The sequence below is a fragment of the Octodon degus genome, unplaced genomic scaffold (assembly GCF_000260255.1).
Source record: "Octodon degus isolate 3935 unplaced genomic scaffold, OctDeg1.0 scaffold00116, whole genome shotgun sequence".
Taxonomy (NCBI): Eukaryota; Metazoa; Chordata; class Mammalia; order Rodentia; family Octodontidae; genus Octodon; species Octodon degus.
Genome location: NW_004524692.1, coordinates 3,417,688 through 3,432,577, shown reverse-complemented (window position 1 = coordinate 3,432,577; position 14,890 = coordinate 3,417,688). Strand labels below are relative to the sequence as shown.

Sequence of the window (14,890 nt, the reverse complement as noted above, 5' to 3'; positions counted from 1 at the left end):
ATATATATATATGTATGTATTTGGGGGAAAATAAACTAGAGGACTTGAATACAGCATGATAAGTTTTAGCTTTGGCTGATTTATAGCCCATTACATATTAGAAAGGGTAGGTATTTTATAATTACAAATTGAAAATTCCTTTTGAGTCCTTAATAACGACATTGTAAAAGGCATTGTAAATGTATTCCTCAATTCCCAAAGTCACTAAAATAAAGATGAGCACAGCTGAAGAGGTAAGCAGATCAACAGGGCTAGGATGATCAATGGGTAAACAAAAAGCAGCTACTTTGAATTCAATGCTATTTTCCTCAAGAGCTTCTAACATGTATTTTAAAGCCAATAAATTTAGAATCTAATTTTTTCATCCAGAACATTGAGTTCAATGTTTATCACTTTAATTTTGTTTGCTTATAAAAAGAAAACGAAACAAAATTGAAAGGTTAACATTAAAACAACAGCGCCACCCAGTGAAGATTATGAAAAAAACAAGGCTGCTACTGTACAATTTCTCACTTTCTTTAAATATTAGTGATTTCTCAGTTATCTATGAGTCAGAAACTACAATGCTAACTCAAAGCAAAGCAAACATACATTTATACCTATGCATTCAAATTAAGTATAGTTACGATAGGCAAAGGGTATTACAATGCTAGTGAGTAGCAGGTTCTTTTTATATTAAATGTTACCTGAAATATAAGCAAGTCAAAAATGTTGGCTAGGAGAGACATCATTATTTCCTCTCACATGAAATGCTGGACAGCATTACATTATCCATTTGCTTTCATGTATTTTATCTATACTTTATAATACATACTCTCAAAGAATTTTTGGCACCATTAATATAAACTGTGTTTGTAATTTCTTTCAGATTGCTATTTGTGGTTACTCATCACTTTTGAAGGCATTAATACATATTATTCATGATTCAGATATGTGAAATTAATGATGGCACCTATGATAACCACCATAGAATTTACAAATTAATCAATAATGTGACATTATCAAAGTGCTAACATGTCTTTGTATAGCATTACAACATCTCACTCTATGTTGATCAGATTGCAGTTGGACAATATTTTTAGTTTTAAGTCTGTAAAATAAAATGGAACAGTTTTTTCTTCACCCTTTATTTCTAACAGGAAATGTAAGCATAGAGTGGGAGGCGCAAAAATAATCAAAGTATATTAAAATAAAAAGAAAATCTTTTGAGCCTAAAATTATTGCTTTCTCCTGTTAGATGTTCTACAACTAAAAGGTAGCAGTTTAGTTCAACAAAATAAAGTGTATATCCAGTATATTTATAGTGGTGGGCAATCAAAGGTTCTGAAGATCCGCCTTGTACAGTGGTAGAGACAGACACAGATCATTTCAATATAATAAAAATTTCAACTATTTTTCTATGCAAAGAATCCATCTCAGATCTTTCTTCTTGAATTTCAGAATCATTCATACAATTGCAATGCATTTCAGCAATGCCATATGTATATTCCACAAGTATCCTGATCTACATATGTCCAAAATTGAACCAGTAGTCACCTCCAAATGAGTTTGCCTCTTTTTCCTAAGTCAGAAAATGAGGGACAGCCAAATAGCTCAGCAGATTAAAGCACCTGCAAGCAGGTACAGGGGCTGGGGTTTCGATCCCCAGGCCAGCCTTGCCAGCCCCACCCCCAAGGGGCTCTGAGATGGCAATTGAGACTGGGCGTGGTGCTGTGCGCCTATAATTTCAGCTCTTAGGAGACTGTAAACAGGTGGATCACTACAAGTCTGATTTAGTAGTGAGACCCTGAACACCCTGTAGACCCTTCCCTAAAAATAAAAAAAAAGAAACAAACTAAATCAGAAAATGGTACTCAATTTATTTAGATATTCAGGCCTAATTCATTAATGTTAATTCAGATCTGCAATGTAGAAAGACAGGCTAACCTGTGGACATGTGAAAGCAAATACTGTATTCTATTCTCACTAAAGCCTGTTTACAGAATGCCATCTTTTCTTTCTTAACTTAGGCCCTCACAGTCTCATCAGTCACCAAGTTCTACCATTAGTTCTTCTAAGATCTATTTCCAAGTACATTGGTAATACCCTAATAAAGGTTAACATCTTCTTTTTCTTGGACTACTACAATGATCTCCTGTTCTTTCTACCTCCAGCCTTGCCATTCTGCAATTTCTTTTTCTCAGAGTAATCTGATTTATCATGTACAATGAAATTATCCTGAAATTCTTACTACCAGTATTAGACTTTAAAAAAAAAAAATCCAAACTCCTTAATCTAATCAGCAGTGTGCCTTATAACACAGCCCCTGTTCACTCTCTGGCCCTATGTAGAATTTAGTTCCTAAAGTGAATTCCCTTCCCATTCATGGGCCTTCACAAATTTGGCAACTCTATGTAGAAAAATTTTTCTCCATTCTATAATTTGGTCATTTTCTGGATATTCTCAAACCTAGAACAAATCAGACTGACCTGTTGCTTCTTTATTTTTTTGAATTACTTGTTTTCCTATAACAATATAAATTTCATCAGGACCAGTAATGGGTTGTCTCTCCATACATTTGTTTACTATTGGATCTCCAGTATATGGCTCACTGTTTCACACCAAAGATGTTTTCAATGACTATTTATGAATAAACAAAGGTCAAGGAGCAAGGGAAAAATATAAACTAAGACTATGAAAGAAGGAAAGGCCTCCTGGAAGACCTGAAAAACAAAAGAATAAAGGAAAGAAAATAAGAATGGTCCAGAGAAAGTCATGAAGAATATGTTTCAAAGATCATTTTAAAACAGCCTGAGTAAGTGGGCAGTTGAGTATGATGAGAATGGGAAAGCAACAGTGGTAAGATCCTGGAGAACATAGCACATATCAGGCTATGGATTCAAACATAGTTTTGGAGGTCAATAAAGGGGGGGAGGTATAGACATTTAAATAGATAAGTAAAATGGTCAGATTTACACTTAAGACTAAACATTTTGTCATTGGGTGGGGTCCAAAGAAGTCCTCTAAACAGCAGGTAGAGACCTCAACTCACCCGACCTATAGGGCAGGATATGTTTCCTGAGTTCAATTATTAAAAAAAATTATGATGACTGCTTTTTAAAATTGTTGTTTATGGATCTGATAAAATCTAGATCTCTAATATTTTTTAAGTCCAAGCTCCTTGGACATTGCAGCTCTTTTCAGTTTTTGCTTACATAAAATTCATTCTTTCAAGCCAATTAAGCTAGAGAAGCCTGGGAATAAAGTTTGAAACAGATTAATTAAAAAGATAAAGTATAGATTTTTCAAGAGAGATGCACTAATTATGGTCTGGGGTTAGGAATTTTCCTGTGGTCCTAGGGTTAACTTCAAGATGGAGGGATCTTGGATGTACATTCACACTGTCTGCTAGGCCACCCATTTGGTGAGCTACATTAGAATACAAACTATTTGCATGTGCTTGAGGTTTAGATATCTGCTGTTCACTTTAGTCCTCCTTTCTTGAGTTTGGAGCTATGTGTGAGGAAATACAATTTAAAAGTAAAATTGGTTCACCCCCTTTTACAGATATTGTGTTTTCCAGAACTTCATGAATTTTTTTTTTAAGTTAGTAATCTCAGATAACATTTGTGTCCTGCAGTTTTCCTTAAAAGTACCATTTTAAAATCATGATATTCCTTGTCTCCTTTTTACCTATATTTATTTTCCTTTCCTTACCTAATTGTGGCTGCTACTTACAAAACAGACTTGGTTGTGTAGGTAGAAGTGGAAATGCTAGATGCAGTGACATAAAATTGGTAGTAGAAATAAAAAGATGAATTACAGAATTGGACGTAAAGGAAATTAAAGTCTGAAGTTCCAGGGAAAAGTCAGACACAGCAGTAGTGTTAGAATCTATGAGCAGATACATTAGGTTAAAACGCTACATATGGAGAAGATACAGACAAAAACCCCTCCAGTTTGAAACTTTGGAAAACACTGTTAAAAGGACAGGCAGAGAAAGACACTACTAAGATGCATAATGCATGAGATGAGCAGGAAAAAAATGGGAGTGACACAAAAGAAAGCTCTGCTTCTTTGTACTGAATGTAGCAGAGATCTAGAAAGAGAACCAGTGAACAGCACAGGTAGAAGTACGGACAGACAAGAGGAAAGCAGGTAGATGTGGCACTGAGGGAAGTGTGGCAGCAGGAAGTTAAAGTGTATGTTGAATAAGGCTTTAATTTTCTACAACTGGGAAAAAGGTACTGGAATCTATATGAAAATAAGTGAAAATAATTCTCTCATTTTTATTAAATGCCACGTAGAGAGTGCCATTGCAGTAGTATTTCACCTATTCCTACTAAGTTAAATCAAATGAATCAACTTTTTGTCTTTACTGACACATTAAAATAAAGTAGAAATAAAAGTTAAAACCCGTCACTTAAAAAAAAGACTTTTTAAAGCACTAGTGGGCACAGCAATGCCACCTGCATTTAAGTCCCAGCTGTAGGCTACTATGGCCTCACTGAGCATCATCTTGTCACTCAAAGATGCATCCAGTCTTTAGATGTCTGTCGTCAGCCTTTAAAGTGTAATCTAGAAGAACACGGAATTAAAAAGAGAAGGACAATCACTGGCAAATAGCAGGAATATGTATTAAGTGCTTGAAAAATATCTTGTTAGAATACTTTGATCACCTTCAAGTAGAGAGGAGATGAAATCAGAAAGACTGAGCTAGGTGGTAAATACTTTGATCACCTTCAAGTAGAGAGGAGTTGAAATTAGAAAGACTGAGCTAGGTGGTAAAACTTGTGTGAAGTCACTAAAAGTTATAGGTTAAGGAACTAACAACAAGTTAAGGTATTGTTAGGAAGTGGAGAGAGCTGAGTTTGGATTCTGAGAAACTGTTTTAAGTTACTTGATCTTACAGTCATAAAAAATAAAGACAGTCCTTAACTGATCATGGTTCTGCTTCTGAGTTTTCGACTTTACAATGGTACAAAAACAAAACCGCATTCAAGAGAAACTATACTTAAAATTTTGAGTTATTTTATGCACCAGCATTATGCCATAGAGTATGGTCTGGACACAAGGAGCAAAACACAGCTCCCAGTCAGCCACACTATCAAGAAGTGAAATGATAATCTACAATGTACTATGTTGCTAAACTGTCATGTTTGGTGGGTGAGTTGTACTACATATATTTACAACTTAGAAAATTCAAACTTACAGTGGGTTAACTAGATGTAATCCTGTTGTATTCTGAAGAGCATCTTTGTACTAAAGTTTAATTTTCTGGAGTACTTAGTATCTTTATGGTGATGAGAAAACTCTAGAAAATCTAGAGTAAGAATTCTGCTGTTTCATCCTTCACCACACACCAAATTTAGAAAAATTTATATTTACCCTTTTAACTGAGATAATATGAATAACCAAGTAGTTTTTATTAAATAATTTAAATTTTAATACAATTCTACTTAACTAATTAGTTAATGTTATCCCTTCAAATTTTTATTGTATATAAAATAAAATGTACTTCTCTTGTCCTGTTCTTTTCTTTTTTCAACTCATTTTGCTTTCATGAAATATTCTAAGCTTGGTTTTCATATAATTCTCTCATTTCTTCTCTAGATTCTCAACAACAGTAGAAGCATTCATTGAGCACCTGCCATTTCTAAGATAGTTTTACTAGGGCCCACGTACAAATAATTATAGTTGAAATAACATCTAATGCATATTGAGAGGTCAAAATTCTGTCAGGCACTTACCTACAAATTAAGTTAATCTTCATGAAACTCTATAAAGCATATAGGTGTGTTGCTACAATTTTAAACATATGGAAACCATCTCAGCTACTTTAAACAAGTTGCCTAAACTCACTTAGGAAGTAGGACAGTCAGAGACTGACTTTAGAGTTGTGTTCACAAGTCCTAAACTAGGCTCCCCTTCCCTGATTCAGTAACTAGCCACCATGCCAATGAGAAAGATCTTACTGTTTTCTCCTCACCTCATTGTGTTTCATATTTTTATAAACTTATTTTTTCTAAACTGTTTCTGAGTTTTATTATATTCTGACTCCGGGACTTGCATCAGTAAGTGAACCTAGAAAAAGAAAATAATGAACAAGAAATGTATTTTTATTTAGAACTAGTACAGATTTTTATATTAAGCAGTGTTCAGTCTTTAAAGCACAAAAAAAAAAAAAAAAAAAAGCCACAGAAGGCTGGTCCATTTTCAACATAACTTTTCCCGCGGCATTTTTGATGTCATTCAGTTCGGACTCCATCCACACGAGTTAAATTCTCTGGTCCCCAAACCTAAATAAAACGTAAAGCGTTTTCCTCTGACAACACCTCCTACTGCTTCTTCCCTAAGAGGCTGACTTATATTAAAACTGATGCTTCCACTTTGAGCTTGAAAATCCACGTTAAAAAAAAAAAAAAAAAAAAAAAAAAAAACAGATTTCTAGGCCTGTTATCCCGAGGCTAACTCACGCAGACCTGGGCGTGGGGGCACAACTTGGGGTGGGGGATGTGCGGAGAGAGAGAAACTAAGATCGGGAGCCCTGGGGCAATCTACTCCTGAAGGAGCCACTCTGTACAAATCTCTTCTCTCCCAGCTGTCTTCCTGACTGGGGAGGTGAGAGCATCGCAGAAAGCGCTAGCGTCCTGTCATCTCGCGCTCACCAGACGACTAAGTTGCGTGGCTTACCGCTAGTTACGTAATATCTCGGCGAGACGTACGGCCCTCTTCTGCGAGGTACCTCTCCGCTCCCCGACCCCAGCGCTTACCACAAAACTCAAATGATGCTTGTCAGAGCATCCAGCAGCTCCCGGCTTCACAACTATTCATGTTACCTCGCTGGGTCTCTGACTTACCCTTGGTTCGCTGATAGCCCCTCTGTCACCCTGTGCTTAAAGAATGTCTCCTAACACTGCCAGCTTGCTTTTGCTCCTCACGTGGAAGCCCAGGTGCTCTCAAGTGTTCAGGAAAAGCCACTGACAGAACGCCCACTCTAGGCTCCTCCCCCAGCAGAGGCGCTGCCCCTTCCTCTGAATCGTAGTTCCGACTAGAAACCAGCTCCAAAGAAACAATGGTTCCGCCTGCCTGGAGCCCAGCATTCAGTCTTCTGGAGTTAGGCGGCACGCTCCTGAGTCTTTTGAGCCCTACCGGTACCCATCACCAGTGGGCGGGGCAGAAAAAGGCGGGACTTCCAGTAGAAGCGGCAGGTTTGAAAAGTGGCAACGGTTGGCGTTTGCTGATTTTTGACCGTCGCGACTCAGTGAATCCCCTTTCTTCTGGCCGGCTGCTGAGGCAGTAGGTAAGCACTGGCAGGCGCGGGAGGACGGAGGAAAGAAACAGAGGCGCCGAACAGCTCCTTGGGCGTCAGGAAACTGCTCTAAGTGTTTTCGTGGTGCGCGCAAGGGAGAAGGCGGGAGCAGCTGGCGCCTAGAAAGTTGGGGACCAGCCCCTCGCTCCTGTCCAATTGGTGTTAGTCCCCGAAAGACCCGCGGTGAGTTCCCAAGACGCTGGTGGGTCTTACCTGTGTGGTGTAGACTGGGAAGAGAGACTCGACCTGAAGCACGTTAATTTAAGCTTGTATTTATGTTTGTCTGGAAGAGTGATGTTACAGGGGCTTGACTGGTTGTCAACGTTCTATGGACGTATTTCTTAGCCACGTCCAAAACTATGAACCAAAGGTGAAAAATGCAAAAATAACGGAACGGAGCGTCCAAGGCCGCTATTTTTCTCCCTTGTATGAGTTCTAGGGTTAACTGGTTGAGATCCTGGGAGGTATTTCTGTTTATTTTTGTTTAATCTTTTCCGCCTGGAGTTGTGAATGTTTGGCAGAACTAAGCGTGTAATGTTGAGCAGATGATCCTTTCAATATCTGCTCTCTGAAAACATGATATTGCAAATAAATGAGCCACTGAGAGGTAATTAGCAGATAGTCTGTGCTACTGGCTAAGCTGCCAAATGGTTGTTTTCCATACACAGAATCTGTAGCCATGTCTTTTATCCCACTTAAAAAACACAAATTAACGTAGTTGAAAGTTCTTTCTTCGTGCGTGTGAGCGGAAATACACACACTCAGAGGAGTAAATTGAAACTGCAGTTGTGCTATGAAGGAGTAACAGAATTTGGATATGGGAAGTCATCTGTTCCAAAATAAAACAATCTACAGCGGATAGTTAGATTATTAAAGGTTTAAAAAGCCAGACACATAATGTTAAATTGGATGTGGTGGATGAGACAATTCAAGTGTTCTTGTACAAGTATGTGGTGCGCTACATGTTTTCTAAGCATTAACTAAACAAACAAGTGTACAAAACATTGCAGAGAGATGTGTGATAATTATGATGATATATTGCACCTACTCTTTCTGTTGTGATACTGTAATCTCTAATCCAGATGTTTATTTTGGAAAAGTAAATTGTTTTTGCAATTTTTCCTTTTACCGATAGTTTTTATTTTTATTTGTTTACCGATAGTTTTTAAATGTGACAGATGAAAATATGCAATGCATATGAAGAGAAGTGTTGTGTTTACTCTTGTCCTTGAACGTTTGATAATGTTAGTCTGTGAAGTAAATAGCAATAAGAGATTTAAGGGGGAAACTCTAGAATTTATTCTGTACCTAAGCACAGGAGTTGTGTACACACAGGAGTATAAGAATCAAAGGGATAAACAGAGAGTGGTTTGGACTTCTGGGGAGAAGAGAGGTGGCTGCACAGTTTGGAAGTATAAAGAGAAGATGTGTAGAGCGATTGGGGTTATCTCTTTATACTTCCAGGTGGTGGCCACCTGTGGTATTCTGTCTGGGCCAGACCAAACTCACTCCCTTCCTGTGCATAAATCTTTCCTATGCAGAAATGACCGTGTTTGATAGAAAAGCTTTTGCTGGTTTCACTGTTTACACATGTAGATATGTATTTATAAATTTGTTTTTATGAAATGACAGCTTTTGAGTGCTATTTCTGTGCCAGTTGAAGTATGCAATTTCTGTCCAAAACCAACTGGAAATATACCAAAGAAATAGCTTTTATGCTGGGAAAAGGAAACACCTAACAATGTGAGGTATCCAAATTTAGATCCGAAATGATATTGGCTCTAAAGTAAAGGTTTGCAATCATAAATTTTAAGGTACATGTTATAGTAAGTTAAGAACATGGGATAATCCTGGCTGATATAAATGGATCTATTTCCCCGCCCCCCCCAAAACCGGGGATTGAACTCAGGCCCTTGTGCTTGCCAGGAAAGCGCTTATTCCACTGAGTCATTTCCCCAGCCCCTACAAATGGATCTTGTTGAAGAAGTTCTTGAGTTTCAGTTGGTTATAAGCATGTATTTGTAGGTGCTACAATTGTAGTGTGCTGTGTTAATAATCTGTCCTGTGTCCACTAGATGGAGTGTTATATTTATTTTTCACATTACATTTTAAGAAGGCATTGATAAGTAATATTTTAGAGGAAGGTAAGTAGGATGTTGTGATAGTGTGAAAATATGTATTTTATCTTTCTTCCACGTTCTTGATACACAACTAAAATCCCTGGAACTTTCAGAATGTGAAGTGTATTTTTGTTTATTTATGGTTGACTGATAGATGGCAGCCTCTACCTCCAACATGCTACAGCATGTTGGCCAAAACCAAGAAAATCATTTAGGCTTGCAATTGGCATATTAAGTGGGGGGAGCAGTCTTGGACTGCTCCCCTTACCCTGTGGTATCTGATAACTTCTGATACTGTCTCTAGTTGTTAGTGTCAGAATTAGAGGACACTGGGCTGGACTACATTATTGCTTACTCCCTTGGTGGGTTGGGGGGGTCCTCTCCCCTAATTGTTCAGTGAGTAGAGTAAGAAAAAGGGTTGCTGCTGTTGTTTTTCCCCTCACCAAGGGTACTTTCCAAAACAGTGTCATACAAGGAATGACTGTATGTAAAGAAAGTGAATTTAACCTTGAAGAAGAGAAGGCTGAGCAGAGACATAGCTCTCATCACATTTTTGAAAGTAGTATCACAAAGCAGAGATTAATATATTTTATGTAGCTGCAATGACCAGAAATTAGACCCGTGGGTAAAAGTTACAACTATGCTTCTGTTCAATATGTGGAAGGTTTATCTAATTATTAGAGCCTTGCTGAAGTGAAAGAAATTTGCCATGAGTTAATGAATTCTGTGATGTTTTCAAGGGTTCAAGAAGAACTAGGAAGTTATTTGACAGTCATCTTGGAGGAAGGCCTCCTACGTTTATTAGAGACTAGGCACCTTGCCAAAGCTTCTTTTTAATCCTCATATTCTAAGAAACATGTGGCGCCTAAGAAACAGATTTCCAGAATTGAGGACCATTTTAGTTTGCAGAATTGAATATATTTATGTTAAGTCTTTGGGGTTATGTTGCTTAACTGGGGAGTGGGGGCGTGTATCTGGATAATTAAATAAGCATTTAAGTGAGTGATGGTGATATCGGCTGATGTTACTGCTCTTCTAGCTCTTAGTGTTGCTATTTATTATACACTTGTAGAGATAAGAAAACAAAAAGGGCATAACTTACTGGAATCTCACAGTGTACCATTGGAGTTCTAGAAGTCATCCCCGTATGTTGTTGTATTACGACATAGCTAAGTATATACTCGAGGGCAGAGTTTCTGATCCTCAGCCTTCTTGATATTTTGAGCTGGATAATTCTTTGCTGGGAGTGGCTACTCAGTGCGTTCTATATTTTACAGTATCACTAGCCTCTACTCACTAAATTCTAATGGCATCTCCACTCCCATTGTGAGAACCAAAAATGTATCTGGTCATTTCCAGTTGTACCCTGGAGAAGAGGACATGAATTTGGAAGAATGACTACTTTAGGAGGCATAGATAGGAGTAATTCTCTATCTGAATGCATTAGGGGACTTTTTCGCTGCTTTGTTATTTTAAAATTCTTATCTCTAGTGGTAGTAATCCCTGCTAATGTAACCTCTAATCTTTTTCTCTTACTTGCATCTTAACTACATTAACCATCTCATGTGTATATTAAATAGGATGTCAAATCAGGATGCAATTTCATTATCTGTCCTATATTACTATTGTTTATATATAGCTTTTGCTGATGATGTTGCCTTATACTTTGAGTATTAATCCTTGGATTGATCTGTTTAAATCAGCTGGCCCCCAAATGTGTAAAGAGAAATACATAATTTGCCAACTACCTGTCAACCAGTCCTTCCATTGTGGAAGAGAACAGCATTAGGAAAATTAACATAAGATAAATGTATTATTTTGAAATAAGAGTTATTTTAGGGATATTTATATACATTTACACACACACATAAATGAAATCTGTATCTTTTATCTTACTAAGATATGGCTGACACTCCTTGACTATTTCAACCTTGATTGCTTCATTTTGTTTTTATGTTTATCAGTTTCCAGACAATGAAAACTACTGGTTGTATGTCTGATCTTTGTTTTTTCTTTCTTCAGGCTAGAAGGAAACTTCCAAGATGGAAACTTTGTCTTTTCCCAGATACAGTGTTGCTGAGATTGTAGTTCATATTCGCAATAAATTCTTAACTGGAGCTGATGGTAAAAACTTCTCCAAGAATGATCTTTACCCAAATCCAAAGGTAATATTTGGTTATGTTTGCATGTGGATGTGGTATGTGAGAGCAAAGTAAGCTATTAGGTTTGTGGTGTGACAAGAAAGGCACATATTCTATTTAATATAGGCTAGTCATTTTTAATCTGGAGAAAAATCTCTTACCTAGTGTAATTTTAAAATAACGTTTGATTTATATCTTGGGCAACTTCAACATTCCCATTAGGAATTCAGTTCTTTAACATTGTTGTTATTGTTGTTTTAATACCTTTAAGCTTTATGGCTGTGTTAAAGTATATTAAATTTTATATTATTATTGGGGTTGTGGTGTGAGAGTATTATTTATTGGTAGGACTTGATGGAACTTATTCCAAGTGGTTTGCAACCACAAAAATGCCTAGAAACAAGCCTCTTTGGGAGCTTAGAGATTAATTTTCTTGCATTATGCCCCAGAAGGGACTTGACTTGCTTTGACAGGTGTTGTTCTTTATATGTTTACTTATTAAATGCAAAAGTGAGCTACTTATGTACCACAGAAAATTCCCAAGTTGCCTTCCAGTTTCCTGCGTTGGTCTTGGAGTGATAACCCAGGAAAAGTTGATTTAATGGTGTAGAAATAAAACTTTATGATCTTAATATATTTTAACTCTTTAAGGTAGAAGGCACAGTAAATGCTAGGCCATTAGGACATTTTATTTTAGGAAAAGATTGTCACATTTCTATACATAGCACTCTTGATCATTCAATAAATTTGTACAGTGTATGGATTGTAATATGTTCACAGGCCAACATTTATGAACTATTGATTTAGAACATTTAAAAAAATCTTTATTATCCCATTACATTTATACCCTTTATGCCAAGTAAAGTTTAAACCTAGGAAATCCTTAATATCTAAGACAGTAAACCAGTTTCTTGTAATTTTTAAAAATACATCCTCAATGTGCCAGCATTTCTGCCACATACTTGATAGCCTATTTTCAAAGACTACTATTTTTGGCTAACATGGGTAGGGCTGCTTGGTTTTTTTTTTTTTTTAATTTAATTTTTTACCATTTATTATATATGAACAAATTGTAAGTATCATTGAGTGTTACAAAATTTGGGAAAATTTTGACATATTTCGATGGAGATAGAGTCCTTTTGTTGCCGTTTTCTTCTTTGCATTCAATGATTACAGTATTGGTGAGAGCTGCAACATTAAAATCATGCGTGAGAATATTAAAAGTTGTGTTTTTATTTTAGCCTGAAGTATTGCACATGATTTACATGAGAGCCTTACAAATAGTATATGGAATTCGACTGGAGCATTTTTACATGGTGAGTTTACAGTGAAACAGAATAATCTTTCTGACATTCTTGTTTATTTATTCCAGTTCTCCTGCTCACAGTGTATATTGTCTAGAAGTTCTTGAATTTATATTTAATAAATTGAAACACTGATATGAAATTAATGTCAACTACAGAGGAATCCTAGACATACTAATGACTTATATTGATAGCTTTAGTAAGCTGAAAACATAGTAAAAGACCTAAATGACACTTACAAATTATTGATGTTATGAAATTGTGCACAGATTTATATGTCTGTCTTCAGAGACTAATAAACAACAGCAAAGTTTTCACAAGTATCGTTTTCTTCTTAGGAAGGATTCCCAGATTATAATAAAGGATGCACAATAATATTGAAACAATTAAAATGAGGCAAAGGAGCTTTTAGCAAATCAGATATTTCTAGCAGGAAAGATCATTTATATTAAACTTTTTTTGTTGTCATGCTCTTCAAGGTATATGTGAAGATACTTTGAGAACGTAATATCTCTGGAATCTCATTAGTATGATTGCATATTGTTTAAAGATCAAAGGTTTTGCCACCTAGTTACTATGAAACCTTGCTGAAGTTTAGTTTCTTTGACTGTAAAATAGGGGTAGCACTTTCTAATAGGATTGATAGGATTGAGAATGTATGTAAAATGTCTGAGAGAGTACCTGCTATTTAGTAAACGCTCACAGTTATTTTTTCAGTTTTTCATTGATTTAAAAATTTTAATAATCACTTGTTTTGAACCTCACATTATTGAGATTAATATCTACTGTTAATTTTTTTCAAATTTAATGATAAGTTAACATAGTTTGAGATTAACTGTAAGACTTTTTATGATTGAAGAATTTTCTCATTTTGTCTAATTGTTGTATAACTTGCCTTTTGTGACTGTGTTTAGATGCCAGTTAACTCAGAAGTCATGTATCCACATATAATGGAGGGCTTTCTACCTGTCAGCAATTTATTTATTCATCTGTGAGTAAAGATTTTTTTAATTTTATTTTTTAAATGTATTTAGTACAGTGTCTACAGGGTCTCACTACACAGATCAGACTCCTAGTAATCCTCCTGTTTTCAGCCTCCCAAGAGCTGGGATTACAAGCTCACACTACCACGCCCAGTCTCATTTGCTGTCTCAGTGCACCCCAGGTGCGGAGCAAGCAGGGCACAGCAGGGATTGAACCCCAGTCCTTGTGCCTGCCTAAGCAGCTAACTGGCTGGCCCTTAAGATATTTTTTTTCATATTTACAGTAAGCCTCAATGATATGATTTTCTTTGAGAAGGAGTTCTGCCATCTCAATCTCTACTTCATCCCACATATATTGTAAGTTCTACCTAGCAGAATTGTAAGTTCTACCAGCAGAATTGCCTCCAACTCTGACCATCCTTAGGACACCGGACACTTTGAACTGAAGTTCTTTTTTTGTTTGTTTGTTTATTTGTTTTTGTGATACTGGGGATTGAATACAGGACCCTGCGCTTGTCAAGCGGGCACTTACTCTACTGAGCTATCTCCCCAGCCCTGCACTGAAGTTCTAATATGATGTGAATCCAAAAGTTTCCTAATTAAATGTAGGATTTTGAGTTCTTAGAAAGTCTTAGTTACTTCAAAAGTATGTTATTTATTAAAATCTATAACTGTACCTTAGTATTTCATGAACACTTATATGATATACAGAAAAAATAGATTTTAATGCTATAAGTGTGTGCTTTGTAGATCCTTTAACATTGAGATATGTACCCAGAAATTCATTTGAAAATGAAATGTTTATGTTCTTGTGACTAGGTACAATTTAAAATACTCTTTTTGATATTTTTATTTAAGAGATTCATTCCTGCCTATCTGCCGGGTAAATGACTTTGAGATTGCTGATATTCTATATCCAAGTAAGTGAGAATTTAAAGCAGTTTTTCATTTCTAGAATCAGTCTACCAGTTTACCTTTCTACTGACAAATATAAAAGAAAAACTTAAAAGGATATGGATTTAAGAAAATATATCTCATCTTTATTTTATTT

General features: G+C 36.3%; 1 protein-coding gene and 1 long non-coding RNA gene across 3 annotated transcripts in view; one reads left to right on the top strand and one right to left on the bottom strand.

Annotated features, from left to right (window-relative positions):
* LOC111812200 overlaps positions 1-6,963 on the bottom strand; it is a 53,308-nt gene extending 46,345 nt beyond the window's left edge. Inside the window, exon 1 of the long non-coding RNA XR_002817772.1 lies at positions 6,840-6,963. This is a non-coding gene — a long non-coding RNA (uncharacterized LOC111812200). The remainder of the gene's footprint in view (positions 1-6,839) is intronic.
* Positions 6,964-7,195: 232 nt separating this feature from the next.
* The window catches only part of Nuf2 (NUF2, NDC80 kinetochore complex component), a 33,224-nt gene continuing 25,529 nt past the window's right edge, over positions 7,196-14,890 (top strand). The window contains exons 1-5 of one of the 2 annotated variants that reach the window (XM_023699810.1): positions 7,196-7,282; positions 11,434-11,576; positions 12,794-12,868; positions 13,771-13,847; positions 14,698-14,759. In XM_023699810.1, coding sequence (XP_023555578.1) covers positions 11,454-11,576; positions 12,794-12,868; positions 13,771-13,847; positions 14,698-14,759 — 337 coding nt within the window. In that variant the 5' untranslated portion in view covers positions 7,196-7,282; positions 11,434-11,453. Of the gene's footprint in view, positions 7,283-7,422; positions 7,475-11,433; positions 11,577-12,793; positions 12,869-13,770; positions 13,848-14,697; positions 14,760-14,890 lie in introns of those variants that run through there. The other variant, XM_023699811.1, reaches the window with a different exon arrangement.